Source organism: Mandrillus leucophaeus, unplaced genomic scaffold (assembly GCF_000951045.1).
Source record: "Mandrillus leucophaeus isolate KB7577 unplaced genomic scaffold, Mleu.le_1.0 Scaffold282, whole genome shotgun sequence".
Lineage (NCBI taxonomy): Eukaryota > Metazoa > Chordata > Mammalia > Primates > Cercopithecidae > Mandrillus > Mandrillus leucophaeus.
This window is the reverse complement of record NW_012102943.1, coordinates 2,958,021-2,979,180: the sequence shown is the minus strand read 5'-3', so window position 1 is coordinate 2,979,180 and position 21,160 is coordinate 2,958,021. Positions and strand designations below refer to the sequence as shown.

The window sequence follows — 21,160 nt, the reverse complement described above, 5'->3', positions numbered from 1 at the left end:
AAAAAAAAAAAAAAAAGCCTTGGCAAATCTAACATCAGGATACAACAGAGAGGTGGGTGGCTTCCCCAACATTAAATCAGCCCCAAATGTTACAGGTGTGGTGTGTGCTATAACCAGTCAAAGAGATAAGACTGACTGCTGACTCTGCTAAGGATTAAAAATGGCCTTAATACCTGGCTGACAGATAGTTTTGGAGATTCACATCTCTGTCTCTGAGTCAGCTGATACAGAAATAGCTAATCCTTCACTTCCATAACCTCATAGTAGGTTTTAACTGCAGAGCCTGGAATTGTGGGTGACAATCTCAGAGGACAAGAGAATGTGACTCACGGAACCAGGAGTTGAACAAGCAGAAAATGTACTCTTACAAAAAGCTAGAGCTCTGTCTTGTAAAATTGGTTTCTTTATCACATAACATTCCAAGAAAATAAATTTAGAGTGTTTTCTGGTATTTAGCCCTGTGGTTCTCAAATTATGAGTCATAAAATCACCTGGGGAGCTTGTTAAATCACAGATTCCCAGGTCTCACCTCCAGGAAGTTGGTGTCAGTGGCTTCGGCAGGGTGGCCCAGGAATCTGAATTTTACCAGGCTGCAAGACATGTGGTCCGCAGGTCACAGTTTGACACGCCCCAATATGGTGAATATGCTTGCAGACTCAGTCTGGAGCTGTAGCTGTCTAATCAGAGTCTAGATTGTACTACTTGTCCAAATCTCTGAGCCCAACTTAGAGGAGCCAACTGCCTAAGATAGAATGCTGTATTTCTTTTATTTATTCATTCAATGAGTATTTATTGAGAATCTGCAGTCCCTGCAGATATATCTGTAAGTAAGATAGACATGAATCCCTCTTCTCATAGAATTTACATTCTTATCAGGATAAATGGATAGGGGCAAATAATTATCTTGTCTGTACAGTAAAACCTGTTAAGATGGAAACAGAATCTCTAAGTCTCCTTCCTAATATCCCTGCTGAGCATGTATATACCCAATGTGTACTTAAACACTTTTAGGGACAAGGGGTCACTGTCAGTTGAATAAGGCCATTCAGTTCTTAGGTGTTAAATGTTTCTTCCCTGAACCCCCTGCCCTTAGTCCTAGTTCTACTTTATAAGACTTGCAAAACAAATTAATTCCTCTTCCTACAGAGAGTCATTAAAATCTTCAAAACTAGTTTTCACCATTCTGTTAAGTCTGTTCTTCAGGGTAAAGACCCAGCCTTAGAACTGCATTTGAGTCCCCTTCCTAGGATGGCCACCATTCTCCCGTGGGTGCATTTTATCTAGTATCTTTTTGGGAAAAAAAATACAAAGGTAGGGTCCAATGAGTCATTCACATGCATTTCTTTATTAAACACATATGGGCCAGGCACTGTTTTTGGCTCTGGGGATAAAGTCCATGGAAGAGGAAAACCGTCTTCTTCACCGTAACGTTGTCCTTCTGTTAATGCCACATTGTTGAGCTATTGGCCAAGGGAATAAGCTCAGAAGACCGTAATTTCACGGGGATCTTCATGAACAAATCATCTTTTCTTGCATTCTTTAAGTTTATTGCTAGCTACCAACTAACTTTTTTTAGCCTCTTTTATTTACAGATATACTACCAACTCCCAAATTCTGATGTTTTTCATTTCTATTTTTTTTCTTGTTTGATCCTCCTCTCCTTGTTTCTTATGTAAATATGCTTTCCGGTATGCAGAGTACTGAAGCTAATGACCATTTTTGGCTCAGTTTTATTTCAGAGTGATATGCCAATGTCATGGGGTTAGAAAGCAAAAGAAACCTTCTAGTCTGACCCCCTCACTTGACACATTATTTCCCCGCATGAGGACTTCTGCCCTCTTGATCTTTCCTATGCCTCTTTAACTTAAGTTCATGACCTCCTCAGACCTCTGTGTCCATCTCATTCATTTCCTACAGGGACCTGTAACATGTGTTTCCTGCCACAGCCACAGTCATAAACAATTCCTGATAGATTCAGAAGCAACTCAAAGAGGAACCGGAAATGCTCTCTCTAATAACTCCCTAAAGTAAGAATCCCGGCACATGGCTTGGTAGTGGACACACCCTGTGATTGCTGGATCAAGCCACAGACTCAGAGTCCCTCTACTGGGCTCTGAGAACCACTGCATTTTACTTTAGAAAGAATTAAACTCAGTCGAATAATTAGGAACACCCAAGAATGTCGGCAGACAAAAATCAAAGATTCCTGTTCCGCAAAAGACAAAACTGCCCATAAAATTAGAATCTTGGAGATGAAAATAATCTTCAAGGCCATCCAAATCCCACCTTATTGTTCTTCAGATGAGGAAACTGGGACCCAGAGAGAGGATGTGTTAGGGGCTGAGCAGAGACAAAAAACACAGGCCTCCTCACTTCAGGCCTCTCTTCTCTTTTTCACTCCGAATTATTGACCTTTCACCACCATCTCATCCCTTAGCTAGTATTCCAGTCCTGGGGGTTCCAGGCAACAAAGCATAATATAAAGTATATCCTAGAAACAAAGTCAGACAAACAAATGCCATCTGGGTGCTCAGGAATCCAGCCATTGCTGGCTCCTTTCCTTTTAGGGCTGGTTATAAGGGGGATGGCTCCAGAGGGATAATATGTTCCTATTTTTCCTTCTAATCCAGGACACCTGTCCCTTCTCTGGGGAATGTGTCATATTTGGGGCTGCTTTTCAACATGTGGGCAGCCACCTGTTGTTCATGCCTTTCCAAATTGGCCTTTCGGGTTTGGGGCTGGCCAACTGGACCCCCACCCACAATGAAATGTGGGCGTTAGCGGTGTACTAAATTTGAAGAGTCTGGACCCTCTGAGGAATTAGCAGGTCAAAGCAATGCTCTCAAGCAGAATATACACCATGACACCTCCTCCCCCTTAAATGTGATAGCTCTGGCAGACCGTCATAAGTCTTTAAGAGAAAAGAAAGCTGGAGTTCACCATGCTCTGTCACTCTTTTTTATCCACACTGTCATTTATTCATTCGAGAAATATTTATTGACCACCTGCTATGCGTCACTCACTGCCAATCATATACTCATCTCTTCACCCCACAAACATGTACGGGTCTCTTCTAAGAGCAAAGTCCCATGCTGGGGACTGTGGGAGATGTAGCAATGAATAAAGCTCAGTTCCTACCCAGAAGAAGCTCTTGATTTAGTGAGGAATGAAAAATCCACAAGCTACTGTGCCGTAAGGCTGTATGTGTGGAAAGAGAGACAAAGAACTATGGATCACAGAGGAGAGAGAAGTCACTCCCAACTGGCAGGTAAGAAAGTTTGCAAGAGGATGTCATGTGAGCCCTAGACCTTGAGGAATGGGTAGGATTTGGACACACAGAAAAAGGATGTGAGTTGTCGCATAGGTCTGAGAGGTGCCAGGAGGAAGCTGGGAAAGCCAAGGAGGCCCTTCTGGCAGACGTGTAAGGGACATATGCTGACCATAGAGTAAATCAAGGTGGGGCATGGGGAGAGTGCTGGAGGGTTTGAAAGGTCTGACTCTTCGTTACTTTCCTGACCCCTTAGGTTCTGAGGTTTGGCACCCCATCTGCAAACAGGCAGCCCGGGCAGAGAAGAAGTTAAAGGTAAGCAAGCTAGTAGATCCCAGACCAGCACTCCTACTTTGCTACTTTCTGCCACAGGTTAAGGGAGCTGTGCTTTGGGACAGGGTCAGCATTCCATAGTGTGCACACTCCCAAATGTGTGCCTATGTCCTTGGATTTTCCTAACGGCAACACCTGCCCCATGGGGTTTTTGAGGGGGTTAAGATATCGGATATGAAAGCACTCTGAAAACTGTAAAGCACTGTATTCCTGTGAGTTTTGTGTTTCTGGGGCGAGGCTGTAACTCTACCATTGCTCGCCAAGATGGCGGCCTAGCTGGGACCATGGTTTTTCCCAGCCTAAGGTCGCTCATTAATAATAATAGTTAATAATGTCACAGTAATTGACAGTTTACAAAGTATCTTCACAGCCACTGTCTGATTTTACTCCTTTAACCCTGTGAGGCAGTTGGGCAAGAAATTTTATCTTTGCCTTGCCTGTGAGAAAACCAGGTCTAAAGAGGTGATGATTTGCCTGCAGTAGCAAAGCCAGGCAGAAGCACAGCCGACATCCCCAGGTATGCACGGGGCCAGCTGAGGTCCTGCATCCCTCTGAATTACTGTGCTCTGATAAATGTCAGGAAGCCTTGTGAATCTGGGTTCCTGACACTGCAGAGAGGGGTTGAGTCTTCCAGGCTGCAGGAGGGATCCATTTTCTAGGTCTTTGATGATGTGGAGGAGACACCTGGGGTGTGTGTTGGGGGATAGGCAATGGGGCCTTCACATCCTGGCCCCCAGATATCAAGTTGACCCCTTGGGACTCTATTGTGTTACCCACTAGAGTCTCTCCAACTAGAAAAGCAAGTGCACAATTTCTGAGCAGCTAAACATGTCTTCCTTGCTATCTCATCCACTTAATGAAAGTTTTCTGAAAGAGCCAGTCTATTGATGCATAATTATTTTTTTAAGCCCTGAATTTCTTTCCCTGTTTCTTCCAAGACCCTCTTCCATTTAAGGTGTAAGACCTACTTGTCCCTTTCTTCATTTTCCTCCTCTTTGGTGGCATTTCCCAAACTTCAGTCATCCTCTACAACCCTGATGCCTGTTGCCATATCTGGGCACCACCTGTTTCATTATATACTTAATATTTTTCTCTAAATCAAGTCACTACTTTTTATTAACTTAACTTATTTTAAAATAAAACTCTATATTGCCATGTGGAAACCAGTTATACTTGCTATAAATAGAAGGTAATCATAAAATAAATTCAATGATAATGAAATAATTCTTAAGAATAAATCTTTAAAATTCTAGCTAGACAATGTTGCCTGCACTCTCTTTGTTTAAAAAGGGAAATTGGGTTGGGTGTGGTGGCTCACGTCTGTAATCCCAACACTTTGGGAGGCCAAGGCAGACGAATCACTTGAGGTCAGCAGTTCGAGACCAGCCTGGCCAACATGGTGAAACCCCAATTCTACTAAAAATACAAAAATTAGCTGGGTGTGGTGGCCCATGCAGCTACTCAGGAGGCTGAAGCAGGTGAATCACTTGAAACCGAGAGGCAAAGATTACAGTGAGCCAAAATTGTGCCACTGCACTCCAGCCTAGGTGACAGAGCAGGGCTCTGTCTCAAAAATAAAATAGGAAATTGGCAATTGTTGAGAGAGTTGTTGAAATGTATTAGCACCAAACTGAGACTGCCTCCTTGATCTAATCAAGGGGATTGAAATGTTAGATTTTACTCTCTAACGCTATGATTCGGTATTATCAAGTGTTCCACCGTCATCTTCCCAGAACCACCGCTAGTTCACAGTCCACTGTTTAGGAAACTTTATAGCCCCACATAGAATGCTTTAAATTGTAGGATGAGAAAACTAGGAGAGAATCAAGTGGTCCTGAAGCTCAGCCTCTATATTTTACAGATCAAGAATCCAAGATGCCTAAGACCACATACTTCACCCATGAGTCCTTGATTCCTAATCCCTTTACATCATGCAGGCACCCTCTTATGCATTAGGACTGACATAATGCTGCTCTGCTAAGGAAGCTATTAATCCCTCATGGCCATTTTTCGGAGACAGTTTTTTTTTTTTTTCCAAGTTTATCACTTAAGTTGATGTCAATTTGCAATTAATACACTGTAAAGAATCAGCATATTGTGCAATGACATGAAGTTTAACCCACTTTTACACTTTGAATAAACAAACTCCCAAGGAATGAATACTAACCAATTTTATTTTTTTTAAAGTAAATACATTATTGACTGGGATAACTCAAAATGAAAAGTTTTATGAGTAATTTCCTATTTAGACTGCTAGCTGCAAATACATAGAAAATAAATCCATATTCTGCCCCCAACAGCCTGAAGTCCTTGCATTTTAGATCTCATTCACACTCAGACCTTGACTTAAAAGGCAAAGAATAAGAAGGAAGTACAGAAGTAGCCAGAGAGTACTTTAACGGTATTGCTAATGTTGCATTCTTAACCCCCTTTCTCACCCTCCCCACCAAGCTCAGGTTGCAGCTTCTCACCTCTTCTGTCTTCATCTCTTCCACAGCATAGACGGACATCTGAAACCTCCATCTCACCCCCTGGATCCAGCATTGGGTCACCCAACCGAGTCATCTGCGTATGTATCACTTTTCTTCCACCAAAGGGCCTTCCTTATTCCTGACCTGGTGTCTAAAGAGTCACTAAGGACGAGGGAGCTCTCAGGTTTTCATCCAACTGACATTTGATGCATGCTCTTCACATGCTAGGCTCTGTACCAGGTCTTGAGGATTCAGTGGGGTACAGGGAGGACATAGATCCTGCCCTCATGAAGCACACAGTCTAGTAAACCCAGTTTCAGGAATAATGCAGAGTTCCATGGAGCACGAGAAAGAAAGTACAATGACAACAAGAGCCCTTGCTGAGTTCTAAAACCAATGCAAGGCACCTCCTTTCCCACTACTTAACTGAGACAAGCAAGAAAAAACTGAGGATCAAAGTGGTATTCTGAATAGGTATTAGGTGGAGTATTGATGTGGAGATAGAGGCAGAAAGGAGAAGGAAGCCACATACACATGTGGAAACATGGCTGTAAAGAATTTGCAAACATAAGGAAGAGCTTTCTAATCATGTGGGAAGTCTAGGGATGGAGCAGACCCACCTCCATGTGTCTGACCTCCCATCTCCACAGGCATTCAAACACAGAGAGACTCATCATTTGCCAGGGATGTAGAAGAAGAGACAGAAGTTGAGTTCAGTGACCTCAGAGGCCCCTTGTATATGGCATTCATTCATTCAACAAACATGTGCCAAGCATTTACTCTGCTAAGTGCAGTGCTCTGCTCTGGGGAAATGGTGATGAACTACACAGACTTGATGCCTGTCCTCATGACACTGAACACACAGTGCCATGAATCATCAATTGCAGTTATAAATTCCAGGAAGGAAAAGCACAGGGTCCTCTGATGATGCTACAGATAAACAGAGGGACCTGACAATCTAGGACTAGTTGGGAGAAGGCATCCCGAGGAAGAAACATTAAACTCAAAGGAGTGGGATAAACAGAAATAAGCTAAAGGAGGTGGGAAACGCAGAGCCAGGGAGAACTGAAATGAGCAGAAAACCTCAGTCTGATTGACTCTGGACTGTTCCAGCCTTCCACAAGCCAAAGGAGCCAAGAAGACCAGAAATGTGGGGAAAATGGTCTGTAACAAGAAACCTACTCCTCACAAGAAGCTCTAAATACAGTCACCAAACCAGCCAAGCCCTGGCGCTGTCCACTACTGCTAGATCATTACTTCAAATCCACATCCAGTCTCCTCTTTGATCCTTGGATGATGCCCATTGACGGGACTATGGGCACCTTTCCTTTCTTCTCTGGTCAAATGGAGAAAAAAGAAAAATGCTTAAGAGTTATCACTGACTGAAATTTCAATATGGGTCAATACTACCATGTGGCTGTCAAAAAAAGACAAGCTGCTTTGATCACAGGCTGTACTCATTGAAGATTCCTGTCTAAAGCAAGAAAGGTGATAGTCTCCCTGGCACTGTGAATGGGGCCAGACCACAGCAGGATTAACGGGCTTAGTTTCCAGGCACGCACGGTGAGAGTGTTATTGACAAATGTGAGTATGTTTCCAGAAGAGAGTTACTAGAACAGGAGCACTCAGGGAGCTGCTGCACTGTAATACCGTTCATCACGAGCTGGTCTCCCGGTGCTACTCAGGAGCCTCATAAACCTTTGTGAAATAAGTTAAGCCCTGATGATGTTCACCTGGGAGTCCTGGAGAAAGTTTCTCAGAATTGCCCCTGTGATAAGCAACTTCATTACAGAATGGAATTTATGATGGCAGCTAAGAACACCTGTGCTTGTGCCTTCCAGCTGGGGGCTTACACATTGAGATCAGTTGTCCCTCACATCCTAGCAGAGGCATGTGTCTCCCCTTCCAGCCTCTCCTCCTCTCACCGTTTATGGTGCCTCGTGCTCAGCTGCTCTGGGGAATGACTGAACATGTCATAGAAGCCATGTTTTCAGTCAGCCCATCAAAGCATGGCTTCCAAATTTGGAAAAAAAAATTAATCCATCTGCTTTGGATAGATGCAATAACAAGCATAAAGATGGATTTTAATTTAGTTTTCATAGACATTTGAGATTTGATATTCAAATAGAATTATCAGCGAACCTGAAATGAGCAGGTTCTTTCAAACTTTCCAACTTTACTCCATCTCCACTGACTTCTAGAATCATCTTCAGGTGGTTTGGCTTTGACCCATGTGTTCTCTTCCTTCCTTCCTTCCTTTCTGGCTAATTATGGTAGGATGCCTCTGATCAATTGGTGTGTCTCCAGACCTGAGGCTCATTTATAGCCCTGTAAACAAAGTGGCTATAGGAAGAAATATAAATTTAGTATTTTTGAGGTTTGGGGTAAAGTGCCAAGATGAATAGTTACGGGTCGAGATGAGTTTGGAAGATGCCAAGAGTTCTCAAGGTCAAGATCTAACATCCAGGACAAAAGCAGCAATTACTTCAGCAAGTGGACTCTCATCTGATAAAGGCTTTCTTTATCCACACACCCCCAGAACTGGTGCAGATGTGGGTGTCTGTACCAGGCAGGCTCTGGCAGAAATCAGGTGGCCTACCTCAAAGAGTTCAACTGAGGAGGGTTTCATGACGGAGGTGTGGGCAGGGTTAAGTGGACTCACAGGAGATAATGAGGTATCCAGGGACTCTAGCAACATGATGTTATTACCACACTGGAGCTAAAGAGATGTGGGAAGGGAACAGCATTACCAAAGCTGGCAAGAGCTGGGGAAGTCCAGCCTTCAGAGAGAGTCAGGCCCAGCCCACGGCCAGCCAGGAAGGTTGCCAGGGGAATAAGTGTACCAGCCTCTCTCTCCATTCACCCTCTAATCTCTGCTGTTGCATCCCATTGGCTAAACCCAACCGAAAGCCGGAGAACAAAAGAGCCTGTGATACAGCCTAGGCAGTGTTCAGAGCATAGATCCAGGCAAGGAAGAGTGGACACTGGGTCTAGGAGAAACAGAGAATAAGCAGCATGAGAATAAGCAACAGTGCCCTGATAGCAGTGCTGATGTGGCAGGGATAGAATAGTGGAAGGGCTTTGGTAAGTTTTCAAAATAGCACAGCTTATAAGTATTTACGAATGCTGCTCCCTGTAGAGTCTTGGCCCTGAGACTGTACCTGGCTCCTATGGCATTGGGAGAACATTATCAGACTAATACAGTCTCTGGATTCTCTATCTAGCAGCCTCTGTCGTAATTTGCAGCACCTCAGGACCTTGCAAGACAGATCTTGGTTGATCATAGCAAACACCAGGTCACAGAGGGAACAGCTGGAGGGCATGGCCGTGGAAAAGACATGGCTTCAGGAGCCATGAGATGTGGGCTGTCACATGCAAGGGGGAGCTTTCTTTCAATCCATGCAGCTCTAGAGGGCTGAAGTCTGCCAAAGTCAAGCAGAAGGTAGAGGCTCATTTCAGTTCAGTGGAAGGAGCAGCTTTCTGAGTGCAGCCTTCTGACGGTGTAAGACAATGAACTCCCCATCCCAAGAAGACAGGGGAGGCCGCTGAAGAGGGCAGGCTCTCTGTGTTGAAATTTGGGCTCTTGCAACTTATTAGCTGTATAGCCTTGGACAAATTAATTGATTTTTCTGTGCCTCTGGTTCCTTAGTCAAAATGAGGATAATGTTAGTGCCTACTACTAGAGTTGTGAATTGTATGGGTGAACTGAGTTAATCTACATAAGGGACTTGGTACAGAGCCTGGCTTATAATAAGTACTCACCAAATGTTAGCTAGTGTTTTACTATCATGATTATTTTTGTCTTTACCGTCTTCATCTTCTTCTTCAAGAATGCTGTGAATTGTGTTGTCCTCGCTCTGTGGGATTGGAAGGCAGTCAGCACCCAGGCTGTATAGTTCAAGCTGAATTCAAACCCATCAGCCTAGTGGTGCAAATTGTATAACCTTTTGAGCCTCCATTTCCTCAGCTGGAAAATAGAAATGATATTGACATTTACTTCACAGAGGCATTACAACATCTAGAGGAGATAATTCTTGTAAAGCACAGGGCCTTACAAACAATATGTGCTCAATAAATGTTAGCCCTGTTGGAATGGATGGCCTCTAAGACTGCTCTTAGTCTAACATTCTACTTGATCTTCAATTTGATCCTAATCTTCTGTTTTTAGTGGAAACTGGAGAAGTTCGTTCCTTCTGTATCTTGTTTTTGTTTCCTCTCTCCATTCCCTTTTCCCTCTTATCTTTCTCTTCCTTTCCTGTCCATTTCCCTCTTCCCTAGGCTAAAGTGGATAATGAGATCCTTAATTACAAAGACCTGGCGGCTCTCCCCAAGGTTAAGTCTATCTACGAGGTACAACGCCCCGACCTCATTTCCTATGAGCCTCATTCCAGATACACGTCCGACGAGATGCTGGAGAGATGTGGCTATGGAGAGGTATCGCGTCTTGCCCTTCTCTCTGGGGCTATTGTAGGAAAGGAGGTTCCGCCGGGGTCCCCAGCCCTCTCCATCACAGACAGTTTGGCCTCCACAATGCTGGACCCAGACTCTTCTACCCTGGGATTTATGGCCAACATTTTTTAAATGAAGAGATTTCATTTGGCTTTCTGGCTTTTCTTGAAAATATCAGAGCTGACAACATTAAACCTACATTTCCGCCATCTGGAGATGGGTGGCAGCACCCCCTATAGTCAGGACATGAGCTTTCCATTCTCCCCAGTCCTCCCACTCCCTGTTAATCCCAGTATTAAAGCTGAGAGCCTGTGACCAATTATTACTCAAGCTGTTGTATTTCTTATACTGTAGGAATTTTTCAGGTACTCAGCCCAAGGCGCTCATCTCCTGCCAGGCTCAATGGCCATTTGGGTTTATAATCCCTGATTAGACATGTTCTCTGGTTTTCGCACCAGGCCTTTAGCCCCAGTGTCTCTTCAAAGGAAGAGACACTTTTATAAAGATGCAGTAACAGATGGCTTTTGAAATCATTAAATGGTTGCTAAACAAAAGAAAGTGTTCTCTGGAGATGGCAGCGCGGTAGGGGGCAGAATTACCCTGGAGGTCCTGTCAGTCTATATCCTAAAAGATTTCTAACCTTATCCCAGACCCCCTGAGTTAATTTGGGGCAGCAGAAGCCTGTCCTGATGGGCAGGGACCCAGGTTCTTGTCCCATCTCCACCATAACTAGCCTTGTGACCTCAGGCAAGTCCCCCTCCTCTCTAAGGAATTTGAGTTCCATTTGGTTGAAGAGTCCAATGCTGAGATTCTCCGGTTTCTGGCCCCTGAAACGGACCAGGAGAGAAAGATCAAGTGTTTAGTAGAAGCTGCTTGTCCTTCAGTTAGACATGGCAAACTAGGGTCCATAGGTTGCAGTCAGTCCTCAGATTTGTTTTGTTTCATTCATAAAGTGTCTTTTGAAAATGCAAACTGGTTGTCAACATGTAAACGCTGGGAGATTTCCCATAAGAATTGGCATTTCTGACTTTCTTGGAAAATTAAGATGCTGTGTAAATGCTGGGCAGGCATTCCAGCTGCTGGAGCTGAGGAACCACTGCCCTCTTCAGTCGAGACATCCCATCTCCAGCTGCTGCACCAGCCACCAGCTCAACTCCCTTGTTGGTGGCAGCAGCCTGGCCCCTGCTTAACCATATATTTGGGTGCCCTGCCCTGGGCATTGTCTTCATGAACCGCAGAGGGGTCATGAACCAATAGAGAGACAGGGAAGGATGATGACAATAGCCCTGAGCATGCGGTACAGAAGCCTGGGTCCAAGTCAAGTCCCTGCCACTGCTGCCCTGTGCGGCCCTGAGCCTTCGCATTCTCTCTCTGGGCTTTGGATTTTCGCTTCCTAAAAGGCGGGCATAATCTCAAGGTGTCCTGCCTCCTATCAGTAGTCTGACCCTCTGGAATTCCCAGTGAGGCTGTTATCTGGAAAGGGGTACTGGGGGACTGCTGCAGGCCCTCTCTGCCGACCCGTCTAATCATGCTCTGTCCTTCCTCTTGTCCTCCTGTCATTCCTTCTGCTCGTTCCACAACTGCCTTCAAACTCTTCACTTCTAAGTCGCTGGGAACATTATCTCCCTACTCCCAGGTAATTCAGCTGGTAGAGAATTAAGTTGATATATAATTGTGCCCCTTTATGTGGACTTCACCCATCCCCAGCCCCCCGAATGTGTCTAAGCCCTTGCCCAAGGTGCTCCCTGCAAGCAGGGAAGCTCTGGAGAGAGTCGGGTGCATGTCCTGGAGGAAGTGGCAGTGGCATACAGGATGGAAATCTGCCCTTCTTGCCCAGAGATGGCCTCCCTCAGGCTTCTGGGATCGCTGGTCAGTATTCCAGGGATTGACCCCATGGATTCCATTCAAGGGCCTGCAAGTGTTGGGGGAAAGCCCTGGAAATTCTTTGCCACCTTCCTCAGGCTGTGTGTGTAACTTGGCGGTGGTGGGGGGGTGGTCTCTGTATTCACGCCTCAACCCCTAGAATCCTAGATTCCATGTCATGCCCACCTGCCTGCTAGACCCTTGGGCCACAGGCCCACTTAACGGCCAGCCGTGCTCACAGCCCCATTTCCTCCCCCAGGACATCTACGAGAACCTGGACCTCCGGCAGAGACGGGCCTCCAGCCCGGGGTACATAGACTCCCCCACCTACAGCCGGCAGGGCATGTCCCCCACCTTCTCCCGCTCACCTCACCACTACTACCGCTCTGGTAAGGAAGAGGGAGGTCCTGAAGGGAGAGGAAGAGCCAGGGAGACAATGTAGTGACTTGGAGTCCCTGCTGCAGAGGGCACAAGGCTCCCCCACCATCTCCATCACAGTGTGGCCCTCTGGAGGCCTATGGCCACCCAGGTGACCAGCTGGGCCTCTCTGAGCCCCTGAGATGGCAGGGGCATGGAGGAGTGTGTGGCACTGAGAAGCAGCAGGAAGGTGGGTGGTGAGCTTCCAGGAGAGGGGGCTGGCAGGTGGCCCTGTGGCCCTGGCTGGAAGAAGACTTCACCATCCTCATGGCCTGCCCCATCCAGAGGGCAGAACCAAGAGACCAGAAATATGACTATGAACTGGCCTTCACCTGAGGGCCACCCCAGCCAGCCCAGTCAGGCCATCCACAGTCACCCTGAGGTTGGGGGTGAAGCCGGCACTTGGATGGAGGAAAGGAGCAATTAAGGGAGCGTCCAAAAGCGGGAGGTTCGGGGATGGTTGGGGAGATAAGAGGGACAAACTAAGATGCCTTCCTGGAGCTCAGTAGAGTTGGTCTTTACACCTCACAAAATCTGGCTTTGGGATCAAGTCAGGAAGCAAGGTTAAGCTTGTTTCTGCCACCGTGGTGCATGAGAGCACATGCTGCTTCCGCCCTGGAGCCTGAGCACGCTGGGACGCCCCAGCCCATCCCCCATCTCTGCTGTCATCACCTCACCGCTTCCTTAACTGCCACCGCGTTAATGCCTGTTTTCTCTGTGCCTCTGTTTTCTCTGGGGACCACTGCCTGCGTGCTCCAGGGCCCGAGAGTGGCCGGAGCTCTCCATACCATAGCCAGTTAGATGTGAGGTCCTCCACTCCAACCTCTTACCAGGCTCCCAGGCACTTTCACATCCCAGGTAGGCACTGCCAGCCCGGAATTCCTGGGATGGATGCATGCTCCGTGGGGTCACAGGTGCCTGAGTCTCCCCCTCGATGCCACACAGGCACCGAGAAGCTGGTTCCTGAGGGATCCCCCTAACCAAGCACCTGCACCAACCCTGTCCTCCAACCCCAACACACCCACGGGCTTCAGATTATCCACTTGACAAAACCAACCTCCATTAGGACGTCAAAGAAGCAGTCCAGGGAAGAAAAGAAGCAGGGAGCTCGAGTGAGATACCGCGAATGCCTGAGGGCTGTGAGGGCCGCAGCAGGAGCACACAGTGGTGAAGGCCACATGCTTTGGCTTCAAAGCTCTTGGGATGGAATCCGATGCAGCTGCTTATAAGCTCATGACTGTGGGCCAGTTACTTGGCTTCCCAAGCCGCTGTTATTCCTTCTGTACAGCCAAGCACTGTTCTGGGCCTAGAGGTCGCAACTGTGCTCCACCCAGCCCAGATCCTGCCTTCATGGTATTTGGTATTTTATGTACTAATGTAGGAAGAGAGATAAAAAATGAGTAAACAAATATATAGAGGATAATTTCAGGTAGCGATAGGTGCCATAAACATAAATAAAACAGGCGATCCTGAGATATGATGGGGCTGAGAGAGGCCAGGCTAGATGGGGCAGTCAGGAAGAGCTTCTTGGAGGAGGTAATATTAAAGCTGAAAGATGAGAAGGGGCCCGGCCTGGTGGCTCACGCCTGTAATCCCAGCACTTTGGGAGGCCTAGGCGTGTGGGTCATGAGGTCAAGAGTTCGAGACCAACCTGTCCAACATGGTGAAACGCCATCTCTACTAAAAATACAAAAATTACCTGGGCGTGGTGGCACGTACCTGTAATCCCAGCTACTCAGGAGGCTGAGGCAGGAGAATTGCTTGACCCTGGGAGGTGGAGGTTGCAGTGAGCCAAGATCGTGGCACTGCACTCCAGCCTGGGTGACAGAGCAAGACTCTGTCTCAAAAAACAAAAAAAAAACAAAAAACAAAAAAAGATGAGGAGCCAGCCTGTGAAGAAGCCCAGGAAAGACAGAGGGAACAGCACTATCATGTCATGTGACCGCAGGTCATGAGAGGAAGACAGGGGCTACATGGCCGAGTGGGTGTGGTTTGGACAAGGTCTCCCTCTGAGTCACAGCAGAGCCAGGCCTGGACCTCAGTCTCCTGACACCAAGCTCAGTTTTTCACTCCCCACTCACATTCCCCTCAAGAGCTCATGCTGCTGTTTCATCTACACCTTCCTCGGCTGCCCTAGAGGGGTCCCATCCTGTCTGTCTTCCAGGGAGGGGGAGGGAGGTAAGCTGAAATTCGGCTGCGGCATCCTGGGGATTTTCACATGGAATGAGGTGTGGCCACTAGTGGAGGCAGTGGACACCTTCTTGCATGGGGCTCTGCTGAGCACACATACCCCTGTGCCTGCATGCTCACCCTTCAAGCCCCGGGTCCCCTCCTCAGCACCACTTGGATCCATCCATTCCTCTTCCCGCACCTTACTTGGAACCTGTGGGGATGAGGTTGGAAGCTCAACTTTGGAAGAGGAAGTCACCAGGGGAAAAAGATGGTGGCCCCTTGGAAAAAGTTGTTGCCCCTTCTGAGATCAACTGACCAAGTACTGTCTCCTTTTCTCCTGTCTCTCTCTCTCTCCCCTCCCCACTGTCCCTTCCTGGTCTGTCTGGCAGCTGGAGACAGTAACATCTACCGGAAACCCCCGATCTACAAACGGCATGGTATGGTCAGAGGCAGATAGGACTTGGCCACACAAGGAGAAGGGGGAGGTTAACCATCTATGCAGATGGCCCTGCACAGGCCACCAGGAGCCACAAAACCCAAGGCTGCATCTTGGTCCTTCTTGTTGACTGCCCTGTCACCCAGGGTGACATTAGGGAGGAGTTTGGTGTCATTTCAAAAGAACAAAGTCCTCATGTCCCCTCAGTTCTTTCCCACCACCTTTGCAATCTCCTCCTTACCTGCTGTCTGGCATCCTAAGTTCCATAATTGGTAAAACCTTTGTAAAATGCACATACCCCTGGGAGAGACACACTCTAAGGCATTCATACTCAAAGTGTTCATTAGAATAACATGGGATGCATACAGATTCCTGGGCCCCACCCCAGGCTTACTGAATTGGAATTTTGTATTTGTCACAGTGTCTCCAAGCGATTCTGATGCTCAGCCCAGCTTGGGAACCCCCGCTCTAAGTTGTTCTCAGTCCCAGTCTCCTGAGAGTGGATGGAGACTTGCAGAGGAGACGTAGATGCGTAAGAAGCAGAGGGTCACTTCCTTCTTTCATTCATTCCTTGATTTAGTGTTTCTTAAAGAAGGATCTATGGACCATCTGCATCTGACAGACACTTAAAAGGCAGATTGCCTGGCCCGTTCCTTGTCCCAGACTCCCTTAATTATAAATATTGAGGGTGTGAACTAGGAATCTGCACTATAACTGGCTTTGTCCATGATTCCTCCCTGCACTTAGTATGAGAACCACCAAGTCATTAATCACTGACACCACCTGTTCATTTTTGCAAAAAGTACTTACTAAGCCTCGATTGAATGAGCACATCCCTTCCATTGAAGCTGCAGAGGAGCAGCTGCCACCCTATGCACCTGCACTTGCTTAAGGATCTAGCTGGATAACAAAGCAAGGCCCAGAATCGGTGGAGCTTAGAGATGAATGAAGCAGTCCTGCACCAGGTTCTGAACTAATTAGCCGGTGGAGTGGACAGTACAAGTTTAAACAGTGGCTCTGGGTGCCTAACATTCTACAGTTTAGACAGACATCCTTGGTTCCAGAGGGGGCTAAGCAGGGCATCCGAGGTGAGTCTGTGAGCATGTGCACATCTGTACCAGCCTGTGAAGGACGTGCCATGTCCCCTGAGTACCCACAGAAAGAAACCAACCTGACAAAGGTGGTTTGGCTTTTTGCCTAGAAAAGGCCCCCAGGTCGCAAGCTTCTCAGGACTTCGTGGGATTTTCCAGGCGGGCTCTGAGGCATGGCACTAAAGCAGACTCAAGAGGAGTCTGGGGTGGAGGTGGGTTGCTTGGAAAAGAGGGCAGAGGAAAAAGCTAAATACAATCAGCCGGGAGTGGCTGCCCAGGACCCAAGTCAAAGAGAGAATCTGAAAGCTTTGGAAGCAAACGTAGTTGTGGGGGCTGCATAACCTGGGGCTAGCTGAAGCTGATCCACCACCCTCTGCCACTCTGGCTCCACAGAGCACAGAACTTGTCCCTAAAGCTTCCTGTAGTTGACCATGAGAAATGGTCATGCAGCCACACACACTTCCCCAGCCCCTCTCTCTGCCCTACCAGCCTGTCACCCACGTTTGGGCCACTAGAAGTCACTGCTCTCTAAGTAGTTGTGACTACAGTGGGTCTTTTTGGTCACCCCTGTCCTGGGCTTACTTCAGGTGGAAGCTTGAAGCTGGATGGCACCTGAGCCAGCAGACCAATTCTGACACTTACAGATGAGGAAACCAAGGCAGAAATGGTAGGGCCTGCCCAGTGTTACAGCTGAGTAAAGTGGCAGAGCTGGGACCAGAATCCAGCTTTGCTGACTCCCTGTCTAGCACTCCTTCCTTCAGGCCATGTAGTTCCTGAGCAGAATAGGCCATCTCAGGTTGTAAGGAATCATGGCGTTCGAATTTATAACAAGGCAGGCTTCTAAAGGGCTAGGAAGGTAAGGGTTGGGGCTCACCTGGGACCTGTCGAGTCTTATTTGAGGAGCCATACCCTTAGAGTTCATTCTGGAACAGACCTGGAAATCCATGGAATGTGCTGGAAAGAGCTCTGGGCTGGAGTCTGGTCTAGTTCTGGTGCTCACATGCTATGTGGTCTCAAGCAAGCCCCTTCCCCTCTCTGGTGCTCCGATTACTAAATGCAGAATGAGGGTTTGGCCCCAGTGCTTTCCAGCTCTGATGCTCCATGGCCCAGTCCTAACAGAGAGCCCTGACCCTGAAGTGGCCTCACTCCCCTGGGCTGGAGCTTGGTAGAGATAGGAAAAGGGTACACAGTCCCAGCCCGGTCACTCTGCCTTCCTGAAGTGCTCTCCTTGGGTCCTTTGCAGGTGATTTGTCTACAACAACCAAGAGCAAAACAAGTGAAGACATCAGCCAGACCTCCAAGTACAGTCCCGCCTACTCACCAGACCCCTACTATGCTTCGGAATCTGAGTACTGGACCTACCACGGGTCCCCCAAAGGTAGCACCCCCATAGGAGCTTAGGGCCAGGGCCCTATCACTTGTGCCAAGGACACGGGTGTTCAGAACAGTTGCCGACTCCTTTATACAATCATTCTGAATAAGAGTGCTTAGAGAGTTTATAACTGAGGGTGTTTATTCATTCAACAAATATATACTAAACACTGGCCATGGACCCTAGCAATACACTGGGGAGCAAAACAGACCAGGTCCCTGCCCTTGTGGAGAAGACATAGGCCCCAGCCATGAGAGGGACGTGATGCACAGAAGGTAGGAGAGCTGATGGCAGGAGCCTGCTGTCCAGCCTGAAGATGACAAAAGCTTCTCGGATGCAGTCACTCAGCTGCCATCAGGAGGGTGGCAAGGATGTAACACAGCAGAGAGTATAGAAATACCTCTGCAAATACCCAAGATGTGAGGAAGGTTTCCATTGGAGGAAAGAAAAGGCTGTCCACTTAACCTTGAACTCACAAAGGAAGAGAAGCAGTAGAGATGAGGGAGGAGTTCCCCAGGGGTTTTGAGGGTTGAGGTAAACATTTTGATTGTTATCCTAAACAGTGAGTGGCATGATCACATTAAAAGTAGTGGCACGATCACATTTGTGCTTTTGAGAGACCACTTTGGCTGAGGGTAAAAAATGGTTTGGAGGATGGAGAAAGAGAGGAGGTGGGGAGGTGGAAGGCTTCTGGTAAGGGGGTCTCAGTGGTCCTCAGATACCACCTCACCCAATCATACAATCCAAGCTGTTCCTCTCAAGTATGGGGGGAAAATTTTCATCAAGATCCACTCTGATTCAATGTCTTTACTAATTGAATGTGCATTCTGAGCAAAGCTTCATGGAAGCTCAGAGATAACTCTTTGGGGCTGGGCACCGTGGCTCGCGCCCATAATCCCAGCACTTTGGGAGGCCAAGATGGGAAGATCACTTGAGCCCAGGAAATTGAGACCAGCCTGGACAACATGGCACTTCGTCTCTACAAAAAAGAATTTTTTTAATTCTCTGGGCGTGATGGTGTATGCCTGTGGTCCCAGCTACATGGGAGGCTGAGGCAGGAGGAGTCCTTGAGCCCAGGGGCTTGAGGCTACAACGAACCATGATCACACCACTGCATCCTAGCCTGGGTGACAGAGTGAGCCCCTGTCTCGAAAATTTAAAAATTTAATAAAAGGATGACTCTTTTGCTACTCTCAAAGAAGTCTTCATCTAGAAAAGAAGGTAAGATACAAATACAACTATAACCAAGTGGGCAGTGATCCGTCCCTATGGGAGATGAGTGTTCACAGACCACAAAGGTAGCAGAGATCACTTTCAGCTGATGTGGGGCTTAGCTTAAATGAGACTGTTTCTATTGAAAAATAAGATTAAAAAGAAAGAAAAGTGGCTTTTCTTTTTTAAAAAAAATGCCTTAAGCCAGGCCGAGTGGGGTACACATGCTGATCTTAGCTGTCTTTTGACAGTGCCCCGAGCCAGAAGGTTCTCATCTGGAGGAGAGGAGGATGATTTTGACCGCAGCATGCACAAGGTGAGCAGGCCACACCACTGAGTAAGATGCTTAGAGCATATATCACTGAGGATCTTTTCATTTGGGTATATCGCTAAGGATCTTTTCATTTGCAAGTGACAAAAAACAAATTCAAGCCCACTTATAATAGAAAAAAGAAAAGCATAGCTTTGCATAACTGAAAAATCAAATGATAGCATTAGCTTAAACTATGACTAGATCCAACTGCTCAAAAAAATGCCATAGAAAATTTGTCTTCTCACTTGTGGGGCTTGCCTCTAGATTGGCTTCATAGTCAGGCAAGCTGTGTTCACATAATGGTAAGCAGGTGCTTGCAACCCTTGTTCGTTGCTGGTGAAACCCTTGTTCCAGCCACTGTGGAAAACAATTTGGTGGTTCCTCAAAAATTAAACGTAAAATTACCATATGATCCAGCAATTCCACTCCTAGATATATACCCAGAAGAATTAAAAACAGGACTTAAACAAATATATATATATATATATATACACACACCCATATTCGTGGCAGCACTATTCACAACAGCTAATATACGGAAACAATCCAAATGTCCATCAGCTCATGAATAGACAAAATATGGTATATCCATACAATGGAATATTATTCAGCCATGAAAAGAAATGAAGTAGTGATACATGCCACAATAAAGATGAACCTTGAAAACATTATGCTTAATAAAAGAAGGCAGATACAAGGTCACATATTATGTGATTCCATTTCCATGAAATATGCAGACTAGGCAAATTCATAGAGACAGAACATAGATCGGTGGTTCCCAGGCCCCTGGGGGAGAGGGGAATGGGGAGTGAGTGCTTCATGGGTATGGGGTCTCCTTTGGGGGAAATAATGGTATTTGGAAACGAGATAGAGGTGGTAGTTGCACAACATTGTGAATTCACTAAATGCCACTGAATCATTTCCTTTAAAATGGTTAATTAGAAGTTACATAATTTTCACCTCAGTTAAAAAGAAAAAGGTGGCTATCTGATCATTGTTGAATCAATCACTGTGCCAGGACAATGGGATCCTGTCACTGGCCAGGCTTGCTTTTTTGTGCCCACCACCAGACCCCCACCCAGACCACAGGACAACTTGTGGAAGACCAGATGAGGTTGCAACAGGAAATATGGGTGCCACAAGGTGGGAGGGACGCTGGGAAGGCAAACGTGAGAGCAGGCTGCTATAGAGAATGCGATCCTCAGCCTTGCCCAAGCCCGTTCCATCTCAGTCTCCTTTGCTTTCCTTCTAACTTCATCTTGCTCTTCCCCCACCCTCAGCTCCAAAGTGGAATCGGCCGGCTGATTCTGAAGGAAGAGATGAAGGCCCGGTCGAGCTCCTATGCAGACCCCTGGACCCCTCCCCGGAGCTCCACCAGCAGCCGGGAAGCCCTGCACACAGCTGGCTATGAGATGTCCCTCAATGGCTGTAAGCACTGCTCTGGAAGCCCAACAGGGGGGGACACCTTCCTCCGTGACTAGCTGGCAGTGGCAGCTGTTCTCTCTGAGTCAGGCTCCCTTGAGGCACAGCCCATGCATCCTCTCTCTTCTTCCTCACAGCAGCCCTGTGGTGGGTGGGATGCCCTTATCACCCTACATATACAGATGGGGAGTGAGGGCACAGAAGCCTTTGGTAACTTGCCCAAGATCACTCAATTTATCAGTAATGGAGCTTACTTAATCAGCTTCCTTGCCTGTTTTTATAAATTAGGTTCTATTGGAATGTAGCCAGCCCAGTCTCAATCCCCTGGGCTAACAAAAGAA

The 21,160-nt window shown here is 47.1% G+C and overlaps 1 protein-coding gene across 1 annotated transcript in view; it reads left to right on the top strand.

The window, feature by feature from the left end:
* Positions 1–21,160, top strand: part of ABLIM3 (actin binding LIM protein family, member 3) — a 119,359-nt gene that overhangs the window by 86,670 nt on the left and 11,529 nt on the right. The window contains exons 9-18 of the mRNA XM_011985391.1: positions 3,525–3,583; positions 6,099–6,170; positions 10,351–10,506; positions 12,128–12,157; positions 12,644–12,773; positions 13,561–13,659; positions 15,363–15,410; positions 17,744–17,878; positions 19,336–19,400; positions 20,678–20,825. Coding sequence (XP_011840781.1) covers positions 3,525–3,583; positions 6,099–6,170; positions 10,351–10,506; positions 12,128–12,157; positions 12,644–12,773; positions 13,561–13,659; positions 15,363–15,410; positions 17,744–17,878; positions 19,336–19,400; positions 20,678–20,825 — 942 coding nt within the window. The remainder of the gene's footprint in view (positions 1–3,524; positions 3,584–6,098; positions 6,171–10,350; positions 10,507–12,127; positions 12,158–12,643; positions 12,774–13,560; positions 13,660–15,362; positions 15,411–17,743; positions 17,879–19,335; positions 19,401–20,677; positions 20,826–21,160) is intronic.